Source organism: Myripristis murdjan, chromosome 3 (genome assembly GCF_902150065.1).
Source record: "Myripristis murdjan chromosome 3, fMyrMur1.1, whole genome shotgun sequence".
NCBI classification, from domain to species: Eukaryota; Metazoa; Chordata; class Actinopteri; order Holocentriformes; family Holocentridae; genus Myripristis; species Myripristis murdjan.
The window spans coordinates 42,969,647-42,995,657 of record NC_043982.1 but is presented as its reverse complement, the minus strand read 5'-3'; the positions used below and the strand labels follow the sequence as shown (position 1 = coordinate 42,995,657).

The 26,011-nt window shown below is 42.3% G+C and overlaps 2 protein-coding genes across 6 annotated transcripts in view; both read left to right on the top strand.

Annotated features, from left to right (window-relative positions):
* The window catches only part of csnk1g1 (casein kinase 1, gamma 1), a 46,419-nt gene extending 28,401 nt beyond the window's left edge, over positions 1-18,018 (top strand). Inside the window, exons 9-14 of one of the 4 annotated variants that reach the window (XM_030077064.1) lie at positions 477-625; positions 736-843; positions 3,362-3,472; positions 7,883-7,989; positions 11,027-11,050; positions 12,065-18,018. In XM_030077064.1, coding sequence (XP_029932924.1) covers positions 477-625; positions 736-843; positions 3,362-3,472; positions 7,883-7,989; positions 11,027-11,050; positions 12,065-12,119 — 554 coding nt within the window. In that variant the 3' untranslated portion in view covers positions 12,120-18,018. The remainder of the gene's footprint in view (positions 1-476; positions 626-735; positions 844-3,361; positions 3,473-7,882; positions 7,990-11,026; positions 11,051-12,064) is intronic. The other 3 variants (XM_030077081.1, XM_030077072.1, XM_030077088.1) reach the window with 3 other exon arrangements.
* A 1,868-nt stretch (positions 18,019-19,886) lies between these two features.
* LOC115377399 (40S ribosomal protein S17-like) lies at positions 19,887-25,624 on the top strand. 2 transcript variants are annotated; one of them, XM_030077108.1, is made up of 5 exons: positions 19,887-19,978; positions 21,418-21,569; positions 23,188-23,293; positions 24,178-24,243; positions 25,508-25,624. In XM_030077108.1, exons 1-5 carry the CDS (start codon positions 19,976-19,978, stop codon positions 25,583-25,585), a joined length of 405 nt encoding a protein of 134 aa, XP_029932968.1. In that variant the 5' UTR covers positions 19,887-19,975; the 3' UTR covers positions 25,586-25,624. The 2 variants fall into 2 exon arrangements, with proteins under 2 accessions (XP_029932968.1, XP_029932961.1); XM_030077101.1 differs by lacking the exon at positions 19,887-19,978 and adding an exon at positions 21,072-21,122.
* The last annotated feature ends 387 nt before the right edge of the window (positions 25,625-26,011 follow it).

Genomic DNA, 26,011 nt, shown 5'->3' with positions numbered 1-26,011 from the left:
TGAAACTTTTGTGGTGTTTTCCTTTTAATTTGTCTCCCTTCTGTATGAGGCTCTCATTAATCATAATTTTTGTTGTTTATAACTCAATAACATCTAGGGGTGTAACGCTTCAACATATTTACACGTTTCAGTTTGTATTGCGGTTTTGGGTCACTGTTTCAGTTTTTACAGTTTGATTTACACCCCTAATAACATCTCAGTTAATGTGATGAAGATGTGAAATAATCATTTTGAGTATACTTATTTGCATACATATAAATATTTAATGCACCACAGTTGTAAAGTACTGGATCTTGAAAAAGCACCTTGAAAATTCTTCATATGTGCTTGAATTTGATTTAAGAAAAGGTGTAGGAACCCTGTGAAGCTTTTTCCATATGTTATTTTAAATGCTTGCATGCTACATGCCCATTTATGTAGGTTTCTCTCATGCACATATAAAATATTAAATATCCACTTTCTTGGCTTTCTTTCAGAGGAGATGGCCACCTACCTGCGTTATGTGAGGCGGTTGGACTTCTTCGAAAAGCCCGACTACGAGTACCTGCGGACTCTGTTCACTGAGCTGTTTGAGAGAAAAGGATACACCTTCGATTACACGTACGACTGGGTTGGCAGGCAGATAGTAAGTACCTCACGTTAGCTGCTAACTGGTACATTTTGAGGCAGAAGCAACTTTTATTTGTCCGCAGCTGCTTGACTGCTCAGTGATGATTTGGCTCTTGCTCTCCGTAGCCCACACCAGTCGGGTCTGTGCACATAGACTCTGGAGCCTCTGCTATCACGAGAGAAAGCCATCCTCACAGAGACAGGCCTTCACAGCACCAACCAATAAGAAATCAGGTATGCCAGTCTTTTTACATACTTCACAAAGGAGCAGATTGGTGTCACGCTGAATATCAGTGAATGTTAACAGATCCCCCCAAAAAAAAACTGCTTTGCAAATTGACAAAGTTGGCCCTGATACAGGACCCTTTGCTAATCTTTGATTGTACCTGTTTTATCCACCAAAGGGTCCAGTGCTGCTCCACAGACATTTCTAACCCACAAAAGACAGAGATCTAAATAATGCAAAAAATGACAAGTTTCACTGAACCAAACAGATCCTCAAATCCTTCACTTGTCTACTGTCACCTTACTGACAAACACCACATCTCCTGTATACAAATAAACTTTTAGAAATAGACTATTATTCCAGGATTTTCGTATTTCCATCGTATCGCTGGCAGGCCTCTGAACGGCTGAGTTAGAAAATTGTCTTCCATGTCATGTGTTAAAGGGATGGATTTTCTTGTTTTCTTGTCCTAATAACAATGCACCTCACACACACACACACACATACACATAAAATAACAGAGTTGTGCCCACAGTATGAACAGGTAGCTCGCTGAGGGCATCGCCTCTCCTTCATTTGGACCGGAGTCACACCTCCTGCTCTCCCCCTGTATCCGCATTGCTTATTGCTGTGTAAAAGGTGACACATGGCATAACGTGCTCCTTAAATGAATAATTTGTATCAAGGAAATATGTTCATAAAATACGAAAGGTGACACTGACAACTTGTGACTCGTCTTCTTCTTCTAATGATTGATTGGTTTCTTCAGTGAAGCTCAGTGACTTGTTGCACTTGTTGTCCACAATTTGACCCCCGGTGGCAGAAGTATGGCACCAACAAAGACGTGAAGGCTGCCATTTTTGATTTTGTTACAATGTAAAGTCAGTGTATACTTGTCTTTAACCAGATCTAACAGTTTATTTGTAGACAGTAGATGTAGCGTGTGTCAGTTTGGTAAAAGGAGGCAAGCGAAGGATTACAGGAGGAATCTGTTTGGTTTGGAGAAATTCAATGTAATTTTTCTGTCTCTGACTTTTGTGGGGAGAATTGGAGCAGCACGGGAGCCTTTGGTGAACGCAGCAACCAGTGCGCCCAAAGATTATCAGTCGTGCATCAGGGCTAAGGAAATGTAGGTCCACACATGACTCAGTGACATGGACGGAGCACTGCTATCTCTCTGGGCTGTCCTTCAAACTTGATCAGCTAGTAATGGAGTCTGTAATTCTGCACCTGTAAAGACCTTGGATTCTTAGGCTGTTTGGATCCCATTTCAGCCACCAAACATAGCTTAACCTGTGTTCACACAAACCTTTTTTTCTCTTAGCAGCCGCTGCTTTTTTATAAGTGAAATAAGGGCTACCAAGAGCTTTTTGAGCTGATGTATAGATATAGATGTGGATATAGATACAGATATAAAGGCAAGTGAGGATATTGACACATGTGGTAGCTATTTCCTGTTGTGATTGGTCACTTGATTAAAAACAAAACAACATCCCAGGCTGTTTTTTGAATGGTAGCCACATTAAGTAATGTTGAATTTTACTGAATTTTGTCAACAAGTTGGTTAAACTTGGTCTAAAAGAAATTGATAACAGTTGTGGGAAGGTAGCAGCGATGGCTGAAAACAACCTTCTTGACTGTGGTATTTTGTTTAAATTACCTTTTAAAAAGAACTGATGGCCCAGGACTGGAAGAGACAGCATTTGTTTTTGTCAAATGAAAGAGTTCAGGGCATTAGAATGGGTCCCCCAGTTCCTAATGGGTCAGTGCAGTGGTTTTTCATACATGGACATGTATTCATGGTATATTTGGTAAGCATTTCCAAGGGACCACCGTTAACCTTTGGTAATGCTATCACTAGGGTTTTTACCGTTTTGCCTTTTGTGGTGACCTTAATTGCAAGTCTGTGGGCTGTTTTACGAATATTTTTCTCAGTTTTGTGCCTAATGGATAAGAATAAATCACATATATGTTTATTTTGGGTCATTCAAGGATTATAATCAGGTTTTTGCACCTTACTCAGTCTGTTACACCCATTGTTTAGTTTGTGTAAGCACTACTGTTGTTGATTATTGTTTTACAACAGTTTAGCAAGCAAGTGGATTGTAATTATAAAAAGGTAAAGACATGAGAAATAATTCATGTTGTTTTACATTCAGTCTTTAAGGATACTGTATGTCACAGTGGAACTGAGGTCAAATATCTCAAACGCAGCATGCACCAGCATCACTCTAACATTTGAGATTTAGGCCAAAGTTCAGAATCGACAAACGTGCCTCCACTTGGCTTCAGGCTCGTTAGTTTCGGGTCCAGCTCCCTGGCTTGAGCCTTGCTTTGATTTTTGAATCACTCTTTTGTTTTTTTATTTTTTTTTTCTTTCCATTTCTCATGCTGCTTTGCATGACACCTGGCCTCGCACACCCAACGGCCCATCTTACCTAACAATCCTGTTCCATCACCCCGCCCTCTCCCATCGCACACCCGACCCCGCCTCCCCTCCCACTGCGACACCCGCCTCCTGAGCAGACAGCGGCCTCTGATCGACGAGGAGCATGGGAGGTGCAGCCCAGTCGCCAGGCAAACTCCTCCTATCTGACCTCCCACCTGGCAGCGGACAGGCACGGGGGCTCAGTGCAGGTACACACCACTCACCTGATCAACCAGCAGCCCCTCCTGCCCCCCTCCCCCCTCCTCCCTCTATGGAGTCAGATCTGTCTCATAGGACTTAGTCCAGAGTACACAACAAACAAATGTGCAGTGGTGTCTAAAAAAAAAAAAAGGTTTTATTTGGAGATGTTGGAGGCCTAGATTTCACTTTGACAGTGGGGGACACAGGCCTTGTTCAGACTGCAAGCCCAAATCCATGTTTTGTCATATCCAGATTGTAACCAGATTGATTTTAGAAAGTCTGGACAGCAAAAATACACATGAAATGTGATTTTTGCTTATCGGCTCCAAACCACATTTGGAGGTGTTTTGAAATGCGATTCCTATCAGATTTTTACGGATGTGTCCCAGTCCAGATGCTCTGGTCACTCAAATAGAACTGCTTTTTGTTTCACTTGCAACACAATGCACAACGACGAGGTCAAATCCAGAGTGACAGACATTCATGAGAGTGGCTGAGCAGAATCCACACTGCTGCCGTCAGAGCGGCATGAAGGACAACACAGAGAGAAACAGGCCACTTGACAACGCTGTTGTTCAGAGGGTGAGATGATGGAAAGTCCAATCACCAGCAAATGCAGTTAGTGACACCTACGTTGTTACCATAGCAACCTGTGCAGATAGGTTGGTGACGTCTGAATACACAAATCTGATCTCATCCCTTGCAAACAACGGTGTGGACAGTCTGCCGTAAAGATCTGATTTCAGAAACAAATATGATTTGTGTGTGGTCTGAACACGGCTGTGGACATGCTTTCAAAGGCTGAACCATACTGCGATTATCTGAGCATCAGTTCCCCTCACGATGCCTCTAACCCACAAGTAGTCACCCCAAATATTAATACCTAAATATAATGAAACCTAAATTTTAAAATAAGATCCGACATTGAAAGTGTTTACTCTGCATTTGTGCAGCTGGCATTGTATATTTTTTCAGAATTTTAGAAAAGTTTTCCAGTTGTGTAGAAGAGGCACATATACGTTCTCTCCCTGGAAAGTTTTTTTTTTTCCCCCTTTCTTTCTTATTGAATTCATCTTCAGGAAATAAATTACATGATTCTGTTGAATTATACAAATCCCAGACAAATGTAACATTTAAAATGCCTTTGAAAAAGATATATGGATTTAGTTATTGTAGATAGTACTGTATTTGTCTGTCATCAAAACTGTTTCTATTTGTGTGGTAACCACATATATGGGACAGATCTACACCCATACCTTGTTCCTACCCTCCCACCCCACCCCCCGCTGGGAAATGTTATTTTTCTGCACCTCCACACGCATGTCATATGGTGCCACCCACCCCAGATAGTGAAACTGTGATGTGTTTTTATTTATTATTTTTTTTAATTTATAAAGAGCAGCCCTGCTTGTGGCATCATATCACAGGTCCTGCTCTTCATGGCCCACATTCTTTGGAGGATGAAGAAGCCACATGCATGGCAGGGGAACCTGGCTCAGCTGGCTTAGTGCATGCTCTGAAGTCAAAGGTGGTCACTGTGCTCAAGTTGTTCTAACAACAGAAAAGAAAAGAAACTGGTGTTCGTCTGTCGGAATGTCATTTCTCCCGCAGGTTTACGGGACATCATCAAAGGCTGTTCCTCCTCTTGTAACGTCTTCCTTTTTTCTTCACAGGGAGTGTGTGGTTGTTCGTCTAACACCCTCCTTTTGCTCACTAGCATTGCGTTCGTTTAGGAGCAGGTCTTACAGAGCGCGATGTGACAGGGAAAGGAGGGACAGCATGAAAAAAAAAATAGCAGTCAGTAGTTTCAGTAAAGATATGAAGGTGTAAACTTGCAGCGAGGGACAGCAAGTGAAGTGAGTCACGCCGCTTTGGTTGGGAAAAAAAAAAAAAAAGGCACTTTGTCTCTATTTCGATGTCATGTAACAGGTGCACTAATCCTCTAAAGCTCTGCTATTGGCTGGAAGCTGCAGTGAACATCTGTCTTGTTGTTATTTATAAAAGGCTTCTCCAAAATCGCCCTTATATTTGACAGCGCCTGTTGGCTGGAGAGTTGGAAATCATGACAGCGGCTCATAGGACTCACCGGGGCTGCAGGTTCCTAGAATTAACACAAATTTGGGAAAGACCACTTTTCGATTTTTTTTGCACTGAGCTGCAGTGTAACTGTGAAGCTTGAGACTCTGGATCCAGTGGGTCAATTCAGAAATCTGCTCAAAACTTAAAACTTGACTAAAGCTGTGACTGTTGATTTGTTTTTAATTACTTTAGTGTATTATATTACTTTATTTTATGTTTTTTTTTTTTTTTGTTTGGTTTTTTTTGTCTTTATCTTGTTTTTGGTCTTATTGCGTTACTATTATGGCATGATTGTAATCAGTACTGAACATTTTAAATTGTTTTATTGATGCAGTGTATTCTGGTCTCCCTTGAAAATGAGATTTTGGTCTCAATGGGACTTACCTAATGAAATAGTTATAGAAACTAATAGAAAAAGTTATAACAATAATAATAATACTAATCGTTTTAAATTCACGTATTTGACATTACCTTCCATAGACTATTGCTCTCTAAATTTTGTCAGGAAAAAGAAGGGAAAAGTGCACACAATACATAAACTCCCATTCTGGTAAGTGACTCTTTTCTGTTTTTGTGACCATGAGACTGTCAGATCCTGTCAGGACTGATCCTGTCGCTGACCTGCATCTGCGACCCTGAAATTTTAACATCAACAGGTCTGGTACAGCTTACGGTGGCCTGTAATGGACACAAATAACAGTCACACTTTCACAACTGACGGGTTAGCTTGCTAATTAGAGCTGAGATTAAACAAAAGCCTCTAGTGAGACAATAATAATACAAGTTGCAAAGTGCCGTGTTATCACTGCTTTGTCATGTGCTGTTTTGGCTTGAGAATCAAATGTTGTGCAAAGGCGGGCAGGCACTCCGTGTTAGCACTGTCCTCTGTTGTTGAGCAGTGTAAAAATACACCCGTCCTATCAGCCTAAATCACACAGGAGCTGCAACATAGAAGAGTGTTTCATCCCTAGCAACAATGTCTTGATTCAGTCTGTGAATATAGACCCTTCTGTTTGCTGAAATGATTATTATTATTCTGCTCTCAGGTATGGTGACCGGTGGAAAATGTTCTGTTTACAGGAGGTGAAAACTCAAGCAGCAAACAAGCAGTTTAGTGAAAGATGCCAGAACTGTTATGATGGCTTCCAAAAGATTGTATTCATCACCTCACCCACACTATTCAGTAATGACAAACACAACAAATACCTCTGGATCCTCGAGAGCAAAAGTTATCTCTTGCTGCCGTCTGGGGACCACAGTAACTTTTCAAAGCTGCTGATGGCAGATTTAAGTTGTAAACAGGTAAAACGTAAAGGTGCATTTTGGATGAGAGGATCCCAGTCAAAATCAGACTGTCCTCCTTAAAATCCTGAACTGTAACACCAGGTGGGAAGAGCAAACTGAACTTTCTCTAAGTAAGCACAAAGAAAAAAAAAATAGAATAAGATGGTCGATGGACCAAAACTCAAACTGTTCCTGCTAAATTTGGTCTGAATCAACAGCAGTCAAGACAGTCAAAAAACTATCGGACACTACAAAAGATTCTTGTGAAAACACAAAACGAGCGTCTGAGTAAAGGAACAGAGGCAGACGGGCTGTAGTCTGCACTCTTTGACACGGTCATGATGTGCTGGGCTTCAGCAGAAACATCACAGTTCCACATTATGCCCTTAAAGCTTAACAGATGTTGATGGTCCAGTCATTTTCCTTTATAGGCGTTCAAAGGGACATTCAGACGTATTTGAATGTTCATTAAGTAAAAAACGCCAGTCCGGTGCAAACAGGCCGTGCACGATTCGTACAAATGCTCAAACAAACTGCGGGTTGATGAATAGATACTGTATTGTTTGGCTGGTCTATATTTACTCTGCATATGTCATCCAGAAAGAAAGATGCAAAAATATCTGATCTCAAACAAAGGGCTCACAGTACAGCATGCTGATAGAGAGACACGCGTAGGCAGATATCAAACTCCCATATGTCAGATCGCAGCGCTGAGACTACGAGTCCAGTTCATTATGGCACAGTGTTGGTGTGATGCTTCAAGCTCCCAGGTTTTAGCTTGAGGGTGTACTTAGGTTAGAGGAATGGAGCGAAATGCTTTAAGCTTTTCATTTTGTCAGCTGTTGTATCATCATTTTTGTAATATTTATGTGACTGAATGACTTCATTATGTTGCAAAATAATCTCCAGACATTTTTTTTTTTTTTTTTTTTTTTACCAGAAAACATTTTGCTCCCTTTCAGATTGGTCCGACCAGGCGAGCTAACAGGAAACTCTCCTAGTTCTTGAACAGACGTTAGTGGGTGTGTCTGAAGTAACGCCTCTCTGTGCCGCAGGTGGTCAGCTCGACCAATGGGGAGCTGAACGCAGACGACCCACTGGCAGCCCATTCCAACGCACCAATCACAGCTCAGGCAGAAGTGGAGGTGGTCGATGAGGCCAAGTATGTGTCATGCATCCCCCGCCCCGTGCCTCTCTCTCTCTTCCTCTCTCTCTCTCTCTCTCTCTCTCCATGGTATCTGTCTCTCTCTCTCTCTCTTGCTGTCTTCTGCTATGCTGTGGTGTTGTGGCAGCCCCTCCCCCAGCTCTCATCCTGCTCTCGTCCCGCTGACTGATTGTGTGGTTTTTTGGTCTTGACTCTGCTACCTGTCTCCATGCCAAGTCTTCCAGTTACATTTTTCATTTAAAAAAATATAAAAACCCAAGAATCACATGCAGGTTTCGGTGCCAGTATTCTCATAGGAAAACCTGAGCAGTCAACCGTAACATTGGCCACACGTGAAGTCTGTTGTCCTTTCAGTGGCCTGACAGTCCTAAATTAAAAAAAAAAAAAAAACTACGCCAAAATGTGTTCTACCATTGGGTTCAAACAAGTAGTGGATTAGGTTGAAACAAGGTTAGTTGGTTGACAGAAAATTAAACAGTTGTAATCTTGATTATTGGTTAATCGTTGTAGTCATTTGTGAAGCTTGGATCCAGCCCATGTGAATCGTATTTTTTAACAATGTGGCGATTCCTGGGTCTGGATCTGCTGTCGTTCTCGGGGGCAGATTTGACAGGAATCTGTGCAAGAAGCCTGACTGATCGATCGACAAATTCTGACGCCTTCACAGTTTGCACTGAGAAGTAAACAAACATGGCAGCAGCTGTGAAGAGTTGCGATGTCACCGAGATGCAAGGCTAAATTTGGCGATTTCTTCTGTTCTTGAGGAATGCTACGGCATCGATAAATGAAATTAAAAGACAAACAATTAGCCTGTCTGGAAGTAGACAGCTAATGACAAATAGGCATTTGTCATTAGTTTCAGTATGTTATAAATGAAATGATTAACCAGAAAAATAACTGACAGATTAATCAAAAATTAAAATATTTGTTAGTAGCAGCCCTGTTCTGTGATAGTTTTCAAACATGAAGAGCATCTGCACACTCAAACGCTGTGCACAAATCTTTTTAAAATCTAAAAACTTGAGAAATGTGGCACCTCTCAGCTCCAGTGTCTCGGTCAAGCCTTTTTCTGCTGAGTTATTAGATTATAAAGTTTTAAAATATTTTTGCTGATTGGAAATGTATTGATATTCACAGGGGTTCAAAGTGTTTAATCTCAACAGCTGAATTCAGGCACAGCCGTTTTAGATTAATAAATTAGTTAACTTATTATAATGTCTACATATTCTGCGGGCTAACCTTTCAGGCTCAGAAATGTTTCTTGCTTTAAACCATATTTATATTGTGTAAAAAGCCTCAGTGCCAGTGTGGAATACACACTCCGGTGAGCAGGTATCATCAGAGATCGATGGCCAACTCACAGCAGCTGACTGTAATCGCAAAATAAAGGCTAAAAGTTCTACCAAAGTAAAATAATGCACATAAATCTATAGAAGTTCTCTCTTGCTGTGTGTGTAATTAGATATTAGATTTCACTGTGATGGCACAACACTACATGATGATTCCCATTGCAATAAAAGTATTATTTTTCAGTCATTTTTTCAGCGACAGTTCTCCGTTGTAACAGAAGCTCGGTGATGTTCCAGCTTTTCCAGCTCGACGCTGTTAAAAAATGATTCCCTTCTGCTCCCCTCATTGTATCTCCCAGAGATTAATTCCCTTTAATCTGTGCCTGTTTCTGTGTCTGCCTGATGACAGGCCCCTCCCCTGTGTACTCCATTCACAACACTGTTTGATATGATGATTGGTGTGTTTACTGCCCGGCTCTATGATATCTTGTCAAACAAGGTATCACCACTGACAACACTTAATTACTGTTTTGCAAATGGAGGGAAAACGTGGCTCCCTTGGTAAAATAGCACACTTAGTCTCGTTCATTCATCTTATTTATCTTTTTCTACATCCAGAAATAAATGCTTGTCATGGCCAAACATTGTAAACATAAATTTTGTGAGTGACTTTGAGGCAGTACTGATTGAGGATAGATCTCCTGTCTGAACCTCAGCCATTAAACGGACCATTATCTCTAGACCTGAGCCTCCCTCAGCTGATTTATTTGAACTGACTTCTCTGATTATGCAGCCATTGGACTCCCTGAAATCTGAATGGTACGGTGTACATTTTAGGGCACATCAGACAAAACAACATCGCTTCCCAGACCAAAAGGCTTCATGTCTCAGGAAGGTCAAGTCAAGTCTGTGCTCCCGGGTTAACAATATGTTGTTTGTTAAAGGAATCCTCCAACATTTTGGGCAAAATACTTTTTCTGTCTCACCCAGACTGAGACAAGATGTTCAATACCATTTTCTCCTCTGTACGTCCAGTGGTCCAGTTCCTATGGGTAGCATTTCCTGTTAGCTTAGCATAAAGACTTGAAGTCTATGGTAGTCGTTAGCCTGGCTCCATCAAAGTGAAAAAATAAACCTCACAGCAGCTCTGAAGTTGTCTGATTTAAACAGTGTGTCATGTGGATTTGAAATACATGATTTAAAAGAAACGAGTTGTTTCAGGTGAGGTCAGATGATGGAACCGTAACCGCTGAACACGTTTATCCTTCTGTCTGTCACAGCGATCCACACGCTGCTGAGGTTGTGGGAAGATCTGGCACAAATGAACTTCTCCTAAAACCACTGTCTTTTTTGTTTAATTCCAAGATTTGGGTTTGAATTGGACCCAAAATGTGCCCAGTTCTTCTGTGATGTGGGCCAGCTTAAGTTCTTTCAGTCAGAAAGGGCCATGACTCTGAGGAGCGAGGCTGTTGTGTCCCAAACTGAACACCGTAGGCCGGATCCTCGTCGAGTCACCAAGTAAAAATCAGCTTCCAGCCCACATACGCTCTCAGAGGAAGGACTAGCTGTAGCCGTAATCCTGTCAGACTTTCCCCGCACTGTGTCCACCTGTGAGTCCTGTTAGTGTGTGTGTGTGTGTTTGTATGTGTGTGCATGTTTGTGTGGCATGATGCCCGTCCCATCATCTCGGTCTTGCTGTATTAATCTATCTTTTCTCTTTACACTCTTTCTTCTCTCTTCTGTAGCTGCGTGAAAATGCTCAACCTGTGGTGAGTCCCTCTCTGTTAGTCCTCATCAGACTCATGGGACAGGGAGCGGACCAGCCGAGGCTGGGCCCAGTCGACTTTTTACCCTCCAAATTGTAAAGCCTCTCTGGTGCAGTAGTGCCGGATGCTGTATCCATGATTTGAGATCAGTAATGTCTTTTTTTAGTTTCACTCTGGAGGTTGTGGGTAAACGGCCTTTTTTGTATTTTTTCGGCACGTCCTCATGTCAGTAAAGTTTCTGTTGTCATGAGCGATGGATAAACCTGCTGCCATTTGAGCAATAATGCAGTTAAAATCCTTTGCACTGAGCAGGTGCCACCTCAGGAGAGGGAGAGCCAGTAGATGAGTAGAGGTTCATTAACTTGTCACTGTCAGACTTGGTTATGTCCACTGAAGGCCCACTTGATTTCGCAGCAATTTTAGAAAAATGACAAATTCTGTTTTTGCAACAAAATGGCAACGCATTGGATTCAGATGAAAATCATTATAATCGTAAAAGTCCAGGTGTTGTTGCATGGTGCACCGTTATTTTCGATTAGTCAGTTTACCTTGGATTATTACCCAGTCACTGTCCTATGTCTCGCTCTGCAGCTGTTTTCCTGTCTCTGTATGTTTTTTATTGACCATTCAGGCTCACTGTGTCCTGTGCTCTGTGTGTGCACCGCTCTGTAGTTGCATATAGAAAACATCTGCCTCCACTGTTACTGCAGCAATGTTTAGCCGAGTCCCCTCTGCCATTTTATTGTTCATGACAGCTCAAGAGTGGTGGGAGATGAATGAGCACAGAAACACTCGGTGGATGGCAATGCATCCATCTTGTCCCTGGTGCTGATATTTTCTACTCACACCTTTGCAAACCCAGTCGCTACTGTTACTCCATATAAATATTTGTCCTGATCTGACAAGCTCAAGTTGAACCTGCAATTAACATAATACACTAATTTAAGCAAGCGCCGCTACTGTTTGTTTTTTCCTCTTAGTTTGATCTGCGTGTTGACACTCTCCTCTCGTCTGCAGGTGCTGCTGCTTCTTCAAGCGAAAACGGAAGAAGAACACGCCGCGACACAAATGATCATCCGCCGGCCTGAAACGCTCCCAAGTGTCCGGCTCAGTTGATTTGTGATTTCAGAAATCAATAAGGTCCCATTCAGAGGAACAGGAGACGCCTGACAGATCTTAATTGAATTCTTCACTCGGGGTGGGGGTGGGGGGGCGCCGGCTTAAATGGTTGAGATGTACACAAGATCCGTGTGTCTTTCGACGGCAGTCCTATTACATTTTTGCCTTTTGTTTGTTTTTGTTTTTTTTTTTTTTGTCTCCAAGATGCGTTGGAATGTTTTGCAGGCCAGTTGTCCAGAATGGGATCCTTCATGTTGGGATTTTGCAGAGGAAAATGGTGATTTTTTTTTTTAATTATTCTTCTTAAGAGGCATTTATATTTCAACTTTAAGTGTCCTCTTTTTTGCAATCTCTTTTCCTTCCATTTGTCTTCTGTGGAATTGCAAAGGAAGAGATGTATTTTTTCCTGTGGAATCTTCCACCTGCAACCTTACCTGTTGGCGTACGGTGATTTATTCATCTCTTTTCTTGCACTCTCAAACAAAACATGCTCAGTTTCCCTCTGTCGAGTCCCAGTGGAGTGTGGTTTGCCCCCTTGTTTGCTTACCTGTTTTGGCACAAAGCGTTTTTGTCATTGCTGACGTGGGACTGAATGTAAACCTGAACACACGAGGAACCAAGAGTGTAACTGCCTCCGTCTACACACAGACGCAAGAGCATCGGTCTGCCGTCAGGCCCCTGCACTTTCTCTTCCAAAGAGGTCGACCCTGGCGCCGGGACCCAGGCCTACCCGAAGAGAAGACCAGAGAAGCCTCCTGCACTGTGTTTTCTGTCTTTTCAAAGCGGATTCTGTTCCAGCTGCTCAGTTAAAGCGCTCTGCTTAACTTTGCCATGTCAAAACACACTACAGTCTTTTTTGACGCTCATGCAGTCTCGGTCCCGTCGGCTTTGTGCTGAATAGCAACTTAGCATTTGTAGGTTGGCTGGAAAAAAAAAAAAAAGAAAAAACAAAAAAACACAAAAAAAAAAACCAAACAAAAAAAAGAAAAACATGCTATTTATGCTATTTATCTCTTGGTTGCCACTGATTTTCTTACTGATTCTTAAAACATACACACTGAATGTATGGACAGAAAAGTAAATGACTTGGGAGCATTTATTGAATCTGTCAAGCGCATGGGAAGGAAATTGCATCGAGCAGTGTAAAAGCCAGTGTTTTAAAGATTTAAAAAAAAAAAAAGACCAAAACCAGGTGGACTCGGGGGTTGAGGGTGGTCTTCTAAAGGGATTTGACCTAAATCATGTGATGAAAAACGGACTCTACGTTCTGCACCGGAAGAAAGCTCGGGGACGTTGCTTGGAGCGACAAGAGTGCGATGTGCTTCGGAGATTCAATCACAGCCTCTTTACGCTACTGTCCAATGCCTTAACCCCCCCCGCCCCGCCCCCAAAACATTGCATAACCAACAGGATGGACAAGCTGGCAGGATCAAGTCGCAGGTTTGCAGTATAATCTTGGGGTCATCTGTAAAAAAAAATAAAGCCCAAGGTTTGGAAATCATGTATTCCTGATTTAGCATAGAGCAGATACAGCGACTCGCTTGTAACGCTGAAGATGTTGTCCCAAGCAAACGATGCCAAATGGAGAGTTTGGGTGTTGTAATAATGTAACGGTGTTAGGACGCCCCCCCCCCGCCCGCCCCGCCGCCGTGTCCCGCCTGAGGACGCCATCATGTTTGGACGGCCGTGCTGGACCCTGGTCCCTTTTCCCCCCCCGACGACGTCGAGCGTGGACACCCAGGGTCCGCTGAAGGGAGGATTAGTGAGCCTGATGATTATGTGCATACCGTTTTTTGTTTTTTTGTATATTTTATTTTCCTTCTTGAGTGTCATGGAGGACTGCCTTGAACCAATATCCTTGAAAAATGTCACCTTGCCTGTCCTCTTTAACGCCTTCCCAGAGTGGATTTCATAGGTGTTGTTATTATTATTATTATTATTTTTTTTTTTTTATCTTGCTAATGTGAATTTTTTCAAATGCAATTTTGTTTTCCATTCCAAATAGCCATGGTTTTATGGGGAAAGAGAGGGTAACAAAAAGCTAGAGACCATGACTGCACTACATTTGTTGAGCCCGGCTTTCCCTGATGAGACCCTGCCTTTCTTAATACTGAACTCAATGTGCTTCTGACTTTATTTGGTTGTAGCTGCCTCGTGTGCTAGGCTTCCCTATAGGGTGCAGGGAATACACTCGAACAGAGCTGTTTTAACCCCCCCGACACACACATGTTCACTCTTTTCTTTTTGTGCCATGACACCTCCCCCCTCGCCTCATACACACACACACACACACTCACACACTCACACATCATGAATCCGCTCTCAGTGGAGTGTTAGATTTGGCATTTTGTGGACCTGCTCAGTCATCTTAGAGATACGATGTTGTAGATGTTGCAAACTAGATCAATGAACCAGTATGTAGACCTGCTTGTTGCGTGTATTTACACTGTATAGCTTTTGGTTCCTACCCATGTCGGTTACTCTGGGCTCTAAGTTATTGTGTTATTATTGAGAGTACTTGAATATGAAAATCTATGGGACCTTTTTTCAGTGTTTTTTTGGTTTTTTTATTGGCTTTCGTTTTGTCATTTTCTCATTGTAATTCCAGAGAAAGGATTTGAGGGGAACGGGGAGGGAACGGGCTGTTGGAATGACAGGTACTCTTGTTTTCCTCGAGGCTGAGAGGTGCCTCTCGACTGTCACACAGGTGAGGATTCTGCCGTCGACTCACCTTCGGGTTCCTGTGCTCGTTTATTGAACCTCTTTGGCGCTCAGTGCTTTGCCCGGGGGAGTTGGCAGTCACCGCAGACGTGCTTGTTCGGTCGCAGGTCAAAATAATTTCAGATCTTGGGTTTCCCTGTGAGACGCTGAAGCAATAGTTCACCCATTTTGAAATTATTTTTAATATTATTCGACTTCCCGCCCCACCTAGCTGTCGTGCAGCACAGTAGCGGTGCGAGATAGTGTTTAGACTCTGGCTGGATGCTACACATGCTAACTGCTTGCCTCCTTCCTCCTGGCTAAGATTCGTAAAGGTTACCGCCCTAATCCACTCAGAAGAACGTTTATCATCACTTCACAAGTGTTGCTTTCCCACAGTAAGATGCAGCTACCGAGCGCACATGGATGACAGTTTTGCTCTATTTACTGTATTTCTCCCTGTGATCAACATCCAGCAAGATCCGGTAACTTCTGCTCTTCCTGTATCACTCCGCCAGAGGAGCAGCAGCCATCACAGAGACAGAAGCCGAAGGAGATTGCTTTGAACACATTTTTGTCAAATTTAAGTTTTCTGCACAAACCTTTCAGGCACCTGCCAGCCACCGTAGTCACTGAGGGCCAGCAGAGAGTTTAGACCACAAAAGAAAGTAGTTATGCCTTTTTTCCCCGAACAGTCAACATTTCAGACTGTAAAGATTCTGCTGCACATCATCAAACTTAAACTTTATTTAACAATTTGAGGTTTAAGGTGGTTATTTTAATGAATGTTATCCGGGGGGAAGGAGGCTAACAGTTAGCATTTGTAGCATCCAGCCAGAATCCAGCTCTCAGTAAAGACGAGAGGAAGACCTCAGCACTACTGTCCCACGTGACAGCTACGGGGAGGGAAGTGAAATAATCATCTTGACTTTATCAAAATGGGTGAACTGTCCCTTTAATGGTAGCCGAGACAAATGCATGCCCCTCTTTCGGACACCAAAGCTGAGCTTCTGTGATTGGAGCGTGTCGTCCGTCAGTGTCGGTCAGACCAGACGCTGAGAGCCGAGCTGACGAGTTTCCTTCAGCTCTGATGTTTGTTTTGTTTTTGTTTTTGTTTTGTTTTTTTGGCGTGTGTGTCCGTCTGGTCAGAGCTGAGCGGTGAGTGATGAACGAGGGTCAGCTGAGCCGCTTCAGCGCCGTCCGCCGGGTACGAAGCTCCCCACGGGCCTGTCCGAGCCCCACCACCCAGGAACGAGGTTCACGGTGTCGTCCTGCAGCCGCGAGGAGATCCAGACCATTTCAAAATAAAATGCCTTCAATGTTCCCCTGAATCCCCAACGCCATTCCTCAGACTACTAGCCCATGCCTTTACCTGTGCCAGGAACGTGTGGACGAATGTTGTTGACCTCTGCACTCCACCTCGCGTCTCCGACTCGCTGTCCGCCGTCATTTTGAATTAAAAACCCGGCTGGTGGTTTTCCTTCAGCGCCACCTAGTGCTGCAGATCCTCAGTGGAACCAGTGTTTCAAGTGTTGCAGGAAATTTCAACTTGAGTTGTTGGATCTTTTTTTTTTTTTTTTTTTTTTTTTTAATGAGTTTTACGACGGTCTTTTAGGGCCACTTTAAAAAAAAAATTCAAGAATGAAGTCGTAATGTTACAAGAATAAAGTCTCAATATTAGTCCATTAGAAAAAAAAGCCATAATATTACAGGAATAAAGTTTCATTTTTTACAAGAATAAAGTCATATCACGACGATAAAGATGTGATGTTGTTACGTGGACAGACGCGGTGACTTATGCCTCTCAGACGGATATGAGGTTCACTCTCTGGTTTGTAAATCATGACTTTTCCTCTTATTTTATTTTCAGGCTGCGACTTTTATTCTTGTAATATCATGATTTCATTCTTGTAAAATTCCGACTTTATTCTTGTAAATTTTACTTTCATTCTGGTAACATTACGACTTTTTTCCTCATAGGTCAACACGACAACTGTTGACTGAATTATTAGTATTATTATTTTATTATTTTAATATTTACAGTGGCCCTAAAACGCCGTCATAGATTCGTCTTCCGGCGGTTTCTGTAACATAAAGCCCGCTGATCGAGGAGACGCCAGAATTAATTGGCCTGATTTGTGATTCTGGAGCTGGATTGGTGTGACCGGCGGTTTCCCTGGACCTGGTCATCAGAGTCGGTGTGGCTGTCGGTCGGTCGGTCTCCTTCCTTGACTCTGACGGTGTCTGTGATTGGTCGGTTGTCGCTGGAGGAGCAGTGAGGCCCCGGGGCCGCCGCTCCTCGTGTCCAATAAAAACTCCTCCTGTCTCCTCGCAGCAGCAGCAGCTCATCAGTCGGACTTTGGCCTCTTTGTGCTCTTCGCTTTGGATTTACTTTTGGTCGTGTGTACTTCACATTCCTGTGTCAAAAGTTTGTATGTGTGTGTGTGTGTGCGTGTAAATCAAAGCAAACGAGAGTCAGACAGGTGGAAATGAACGGCTTCGGTGTTTTTTGGGTTCTCTGGCACTTTTTCCTTATTGCTGTACTGTAGAGTCGTCTTGGATTTACTGTAAATTTTCCTTTTTGAGGGAGAGGTTTAGGGTGACATTTACTGCAATATTGTGATGATTATTTGAAAATTGTAAATTGTACAGTTCACAATTGTAGTCTTTGTTCCTTCTGTTGGGATTCCATATAAAAGATGTATTCTTTGATTTTTTTTTTTTTTTTTTTTTTTTTTTTCTTCATTTTAAACTGTGGAAAACCGAATTGTACAGCTCCAAGAGTTTATCCCTCTTCCTCAGCAATTTTTTTTTTCAGAGCTATGATTAAGAGAAATCTTAAACCTGTAAATAAATATTATTGTGTTGAAATATGAATGTCACTTCAAAAATGTATTTGAATGAGTTAACTTAGTCAAGGGCTTCGAGAATGAAGAACCCACATTTCTTCTTTCTTTTATGGTTTCATATTTTTAAGTTGCAGAACGGTAAAGGTCCTTTTTAATCTGAAATGCCTATTTTTTTCCTCTTTGGATTCATATACAACGTGTCACATGTGAACCTTACAGAATCACTTTTTATTCCCTCCACACCTAAAGGGAAACTCCAGTTTGCACCCTTTTTTATGTAAAATAAAAGATCTCTCCACCTTGTGTGCATGTCTCGTGTCAAATAATTTGGTAAAAATCATCGATACAAAAATCCTGATAGAATGAATTTATTCAGAGAAACATGTTCCCTGTTTTGTCATTTATAGACTGATTTTTTTTTTTTTTTTTCATATCGGTATTGTATAAAGGAAGTTTTTTTATTTTTATTTTTATTTTTGTCTTATTTTCTTAACCGTTTTTGTTTGACATTTATGACAAAATAAAATTTGAGTCTCAACCCTTTAATGTTAACTCCAAGAGATTTACAACAGCAGATTATTGAACTTATCAGGATTCCTCTTATTGGCAGTAAAAAAAAAAAAAAAGTTTTTCATGTTGCTGGTTCAAACAGTTTTTGAACCAGCAACATGAACCAAAAGAAGGACACATTTCTCTAAAATATGTGAGAAGTCTTGTTATACATTGTTGGGGTTAGTTTCATGTCAGTTTTCTTATAAGTTAATTTTAAATACACTACTCACAAAAAGTTAGGGATAATTGGCTTTTGGGTGAAATTTATGGAAAATGTAAAATGTTCACGCTACAGTGATATTATATCATGAAAGTAGGGCATTTAAGTAGAAGCATACACTGGTGAATTCCTCATCTCAAACAATTTCTTGAAACAAAAGCCAACAACAGTGGTGGATATACCACAACAAAAAATGTCAGTGTCAATAACTTGTCATGTGCCCTTGAGCATCAATTACAGCTTGACAACGACGTCTCATGCTGTTCACAAGTCGACTTATTGTCTGCTGAGGCATGGCATCCCACTCTTCTTGAAGGGCGGCCCTCAGGACATTGAGGTTCTGGGGTACAGAGCTCCGAGCCTCTACACGGCGACTCAGCTGATCCCATAGGTTTTCTATGGGATTCAGGTCTGAGAAAGTGCAGGCCACTCCATCTGAGGTACCCCAGTCTCCAGCAGCCGTTCCCTAATGATACGACCTCGATGAGCTGGAGCATCAAACACCTGATGTGAATTTTGCCGTTAAACTCCTTGTTAGAGAACAGCAACTTGTGCAGAAAGTACTGAAACACTGAACAGTTGGACATGTGCATTCAAAAGTTTACAGAAGGTCACATTAAGTTCACCTGTAAAGGTTATAATGCATTTTAGGTTCATCCTGAAATTTCACCTGAAAGCCGAATATCCCTAACTTTTTGTGAGTAGTGTATATAATCAGAATAATTTAAAATAAAGTTTTTTCAGGAAATTTAAGTTTGATAGATTTTCTCTTTTCTAATTTATAAGGTTTATTTGGGGGGTGGTATATTGTTACTATCATTTTTTAGTTAGTTTTTGCCTTTTTTTTTTTTTGGTCATTTTCTTGTTTTATTTTTTTTTTTTTGACACATCTATGTGTCTGATTATTTTCTTGTAATGTTTTGCTAATTTTCTGGTCACTTTCTTTTTTCTTTTCCTCTTTTTTTTTTTTTTTTTTTTTTTTTTGCTAATTTGCTGGCCATTTTTTTAATTACCTCCTTGCTTCTTTCACGGGTTGCCTTGGTATAAAACTTGGAATAAACCTGAGGAGTTTATTTTAATAATTAATAAAATCTTTTGGTGTCTATCTTCTGGCAACAAGGCACATTAACTTTTTTTTTTTTTTAATAAAAATCAGAAATAAAATGAATGATGTTGGCCTACATAATAATAATAGCTATAATAATTATAATAATTGATAATAAATTAATATTAATAATAATAATAACAATAACAATATAATAATAATAACAATTAAATTAAATTGTCCAGCAGTATTTTTCAACTAGTCTCTGAACATGAAGGTGTGATCCATCATTAGCCAGGGAAGAGTTCAGTTTATATTTAACCTGCATCCGGTTCAGACCTCCACCACCAGGCGGCGCTGTTGCCCGGGCCTCCCGCGTTGCCTGCCGACTATAAACTTCCGGTGGCAACATCCGGTGCCCTCTTCCAGCGGTCCGAGCCAACATGGTGGGTAGCAGAGGGAGCGGGGCGCCGCAGGTTCCTCAATCCGGTGTAATCCTGCCGGACCGAGCGGCCGGTCAAAGCGTCCGCGCTTTAATCTGCACGGAAACGGCTTGAATTTAAAGACACGCCGTTTATAAAGTGACGCTGTGAAGCCAAATGAGTGGAAATATCAGCCGGAGCTTCACGGAGGAAACGGCAAACAGCGAGCCGCTAAAGTCACAATATGAACACCAGTAGTTCAGAACTTCATAGAGGTTCATAAACTATATTTTTACTGGGCTTAAAGTTAATCTGTGGGGTTAAAATGAGTGTGAAGTCACTTGTGAACGAGACAAACCCTGACCTGCACTGCAGAGCTGCTGTGTGGTCAGCCTCAGTGAAGCTGAATCTCCAATTAACTCTTAATTAATTGTAAATCAATATCACATCAAACCATGGAGCTCAAAATTCAACCTGCATCTTCATATAAAAATCATTTCTGAACGTCCAGTCCTGTCAGCCTCCTCAGCTCCAGCTGTCCAGCTCAGCTCAGCAGCTCTGACATAAACTCTACCTTTAACAAAGTTTATAATGTTCAGTTTGTGTTGACGTTGTGCAGAATGTGTCTCTTTAATTCTGTGTTTATTATTGAGGTTGTAGTTTGCAGAGGTCTGCTACTGGACTGCATTATACTGAGAGGGGTTTCTGATTTTTTGTCCTCCCCTATTGATATACAATGAGGGGGGACAGAATAGTGGAAACAGCTGTCAGTAAAGTGCCGCACTAACTATGAGCTCAATGCCAAACACAGAAGTGAATGAACACCTCTGTTACCGTGACAACAAGACAAGCTGAGCATTATAGGCAGCAGGAAAGGAAACTTTATGGCACAGCAGCTGGACTGGATTAGATTAGATTATACAGGTGGAGCTGATAAAGTGGAGACTGAGTCTACATGAGAACTTGTTTATAATGATAATAATCTTTATTTCTTTTGCACCTTTAAACTGTGCAGAGTGCTCTAACAGTGAAAGTAGGAAAACAAAAGATGTAAAAACACATGATTGATATTAATGTTGATTTTTTTTACTGATGAAAAAGAAGTAGATGTGATATCACACGACTTTGTTGTATGTCTGCTCAAGTTTCTACACACAGGACTGTCTGTGTACGTTTTTGCTAATTTGCTACCCACTTTTTTTTCCCCCTGATGTTTTTGAGGGAAATCAAGAGAATTTGCTCAAGTTTCAAAGGGTTAAAGCACTCGGTTCTTTTTAATCATGTTTGTCATGCGATTAAAAATAGAATTGGTCCATATACCTGTGTTTTGGTTCTAGCTGTGAGGACTGGCATCCACACTGAGCCCCCTCCTCACTTCTCAGAACAAAGCTGCCCCCTTGTTTACTGTGTGTGTGTGTGTGTGTGTGTGTGTGTGTGTGTGTGTGTGTGTGGTGCCCCTGCAGGGTCGAGTCAGGACCAAGACGGTGAAGAAGGCCGCCCGGGTCATCATCGAGAAGTACTACACCCGGCTGGGGAACGACTTCCACACCAACAAGCGAGTGTGTGAGGAGATCGCCATCATCCCCAGCAAGCCGCTGCGCAACAAGATCGCCGGGTGAGTAGAGACCTCCTCCGAGCTGCCGGCTCCTGCGTTTGAAATGAACCCTCACACACGTCGAGTTTGATCTGCACGATGGAAACTGTTTCCTGTTTCCTGTTTGGCAGCAAGAGACACAGAATGACATGAGGCTCCTTCCCTGATGGGGAAAAACCTGGAAAAGTCATGGAATTTGAAAATGTGTTTTTCAGGCCTCGAGATGTGTTGGAAAATCCTCACAGTTTTGGGAAAGTAATAGAAAATGTTAACACTGATTGTAATCTTGAGAAGTTGAACTAGAACCTGAGGAGGGAGAACAGTAAAGATATTTTTTGTTTCCTGGAAATCAGCCAGTCAGGGTTTGAGGGTGGGACCCGACCCAGGCCCGCCGGACCGGGTCCAGGCAGAAATGTAGAAATTATGTTCAGGTTCGGTCACGTTGGTGTTATTTTAGTGAAACCTGAGTGTAAAATCAATAAAAATGATGGACCTGCTGTTTGTTCTGGGCAGCTTCCTGCACAGTGCTGGAGTTTACGTGACGACACTGAAGGCAACACGTAGGATATTGCAGGCGGGAAATGTGACCTAGAGATGGAGGACGAGCAAAATCTGGGGCTCGGGTCGGGTTCAGACACAAAAAAAAAAAAAAAGACCTGTCGGGTTTGGACGAAAACATCTGAACTCTGAAGTTGTGAGTCTGAAGTTGTGAACTTGTTTTACTCACAGAAACAGTCGTGGAAATTTAGTTTGTGCTCACTGAAAAGTTTTAGTTGTCAGATAAATGTAGAAACCCTGCAGAAGGGACCCGAGTCCATGATGAAGCCCAGTTTCCTTTCCCTGCTGATCCTGTTGAGCCCAGATCTGATGCTCGTGTTGTGTTCAGGGTCACTGGTTGTGTCTGAAAATGTGTCTTTCGTGTCTTTTAGTCTTCATGAATCATGTTTGAGTTTACATTACACATTACATTATTCATGCTTCATGCACCAGGGCCTGAACACCTCTGCTGTGATACTCCTGAAAATGAATAAGTCGCTCATTTCACGCTCAGGAATAATCAGGAGTTTTGCTCTTCACTAATCATTTTCCTCCTTCAGCAGCTCCGTTCTCTATGGACGATAAATGTAGTTATAAGACGGAGTTGTGGTAGAGGTCGAGTGTGTCGTCACTAATTGGTTTGGAGTCAGCCTGCCATGTTCAGTACATTCCTGAGGTCATTTTATGGTGAAATGTTTTAATTTATTTTTTGTTATATCCACTTAACCTGCCTCATCCTGTCATATCTGCTGTAGTTGGTGGTTTCCTGCAAGTCCCAGAATGCTTTTAGAGGCCATCCCTGAGAGACAGGGAGGTTGTCTGTGTCAAATCACCCATTCACCCCCCTCAAAAAAAAAAAAAAAAAAAAAAAGAATGAATACAAAACCAAAGAACAACATGGATCCAAAATGCTGAAGAGCATCTCCAGCAGGTGTTTTTAAAGTTTTACAAATTCGATTTTTCCTTTGAAAAGACTCATGAAGAACGTCTCTCACGCTCCTTTTGTCAACGTCAGGAGCCTGAGAGCGAACAGGCTTTTGAGGTCGACCCTTTTCTTTATAGTCCAATGATGTTTGTGTGTGTGTGTGTGTGTGTGTCCCAGGTATGTGACCCACCTGATGAAGCGTATCCAGCGGGGTCCCGTTCGAGGCATCTCCATCAAGCTGCAGGAGGAGGAGAGGGAGCGGAGGGACAACTACGTGCCCGAGGTCTGTACCTCGTCTCTGCTCGGCTTCTCGTCCCAAACTCCACGTCTGTTTCTGGCAGCGTGCACTTTTTTTTTTTTTTTTTTTTTTTTTTTTTACCAGAGCAACGCTGAAATACCTCTCATCAAAGTTTATCATCCAATTAAACATTCAGTTAGCCAATCATGGGCTGTGCTGACAGAGAATAATAAGTCAGTCTTATCTCGATTCTTCGACATGACTCAGATCAGCGCAGCAGGATAATGTCATTTCTGTATGAACCAACTTGCAGCGAGTTTTTTTTTTTTTTTTTTTTTTTTTTGTGTCAACCAAAGGAGTTGTGGTCCAGTGTGAAGCGTTTTTCTCCACAGTTAATCTGTGACATGAAGTAAAAAATGTGTTTGATGACTCTTACCTGGTGGATTAGTTTGCTGATTGGCTGTTGAAACTAAACCAGCAGCAGAACGTTTGCTCACGTTTGGCTGTTTGTCACGTCTGTGATGTCAGATGTCGGTGAGATTTCAGTCGAGTTTTGTTTCCATGTCGTGTTGTGGATTATGATTATTATTAGAAACTGTTTGCGTCCTGAATTGCACTGCAGTCAGAGCATTTGGTGGTTTTCCATTTCAGAATAACCGTCAGATATTATCAGCCAGTTTCATAAAGACTTTTTCCAGGGATCCAGACAGCAGACACACAGCGGTCCAGAGGCTTTACAGATCAGGCACTAAAGGTCATGTTCTGTCTCGCTCTTGCACAACTGTGGAAATCAGCTTTAGCGTCACGGACGGGGCGGAGGGGAGCGCTGGCTTCTCCTTGGCTGAAATCACCGACGACTGACAGAGAAGAGAAAATGTCAGAAAAGTGTTTTTTTCTTGTGTGGTGACCAAGCTGCTGTGTCGTTGCAGGTCTCTGCTCTGGACCAGGAGCTCATCGAGGTCGACCCCGACACCAAGGAGATGCTCAAGATGCTGGTGAGTGTGCGGCAGAGGGTGAGCTCTTATTATCGTCATCTGTGAAGTGGAATATGTCAGGACTTGATCACATCACTTCACCGCACAAACCCAGGCCAGCAGCTGGTGGAGATCGCTCTGTCAGTCCGCAGGTCCCCAAACTGAAGGGTGCAATATCGATTTCCATCACTTCCCGTTGTGTTGGGCACTGTTGGGGGCGCTGTTGTGTCGCCTGGCTCAACCGCACACAAACCTGAAATAGAGATTCTGTTGTTAAAACAAGAAGAAAGCCTCCGGACGGGTCGGGGAAGAGTTTGTCACGTTAAATGTGAATTAACATTCAGTGCAGTGAAGTTTTGGTGAGTTCAGGGTCATAAAAAGAGATGACCCAATCTTTGAAACGCCAACCAACAAGAGCAGAGCCCCGTCTCCTTGAGCAGAGAGCCGCCATCGGGTAGTTTCCACTCAGTGTCTCCTCCTCAGCTCCAGCTGTCCAATCAGCTCAGCAGCTCTGCCATCAGTTCTACCTTTTTAACAAAGTTTATAATGTGCAGTTTGTGTTGACTTTGTGCAGAATGTGCCACTTTAATTCTGTGTTCATTACTGAGGTTGTAGTTTGCAGAGGTCTGCTACTGGACTGCATTATACTGAGAGGTGTTTCTCATTTTTTGTCCTCCCTACTTATATACAATGAGGGGGGACAGAATAGTGGAAACAGCTGTCAGTAAAGTGCAGCACTAACTGTGAGCTCAATGCCAAACATAGAAGTGAATGAACACCTCTGTTACCGTGACAACAAGACAAGCTGAGCATTATAGGCAGCAGGAGAGGAAACTTTAACAGCTGGACTGGATTAGATTAGATTAGATTAGATTAGATTAGATTATACAGGTGGAGCTGATGAAGTGACACAGAGTGGATGTTTACTGTCAAAACTGATGGTGCCCCAAAAACAGTATTTTTCACTCACTGACTCTTGTGAACCACACAACAAGATTACGACATTCTTCTTCGCAGCATTGCCTGTCGTTACCATGGTAACTGTAAAGTCACGTCAAGCACGTTTTACTAAGGCGTGCAGTTACATTTTTACCTGAATTATGCCACCTGTGTCGGGCAGTCTGGGAGGAAAACAGCATCACTCGCATAAAGCATTGATACTCGAGCAGTTCACACACACACACACACACACACACACACACGGAGAAGAGGTGGGGGCCTTAGGGAGGTACCAACACTTAATAACTATCTGTAGAGTAACTGGTGTGTGTCGTTCCTCTCCCAGGACTTCGGCGGCCTCACCAACCTTCAAGTCACTCAGCCGACGATCGGGATGAACTTCAAAACGCCGCGAGGACTCTGAGCTCTGCCCGACGTCCTGTCAATAAACAGAGGAAACTGAGAAACGGCTCCTGTGTGGCTTTTACTTGAAACGAGAGACGAGCTGTCAGACTGACCAAACACACAGTTTATTATTTAGTTACTGGATTGTTTTAAAAAGCAGGGACGACACACACACACACATCAACACCGGATTCAGCCAAATGCCTAATCTGACTGTCTGAGATATAAACCTACATCTGTTTACATCTAAAAACTTAGTCACTAATTTACCAACATTTAGTCTTTGTTACTTACTGATAGTGACCATGAAAGTTGTACAAAGTGTAAGTACTGGGACAGTACTTAAGTACAGCTGTTAGAATGCTCTCTGCTGCTCCCCTCCATTGAGGTTTATGCAGAGACTGTCAGTTCTTGTTGCTGAACACATATTAATATTAGTATCATG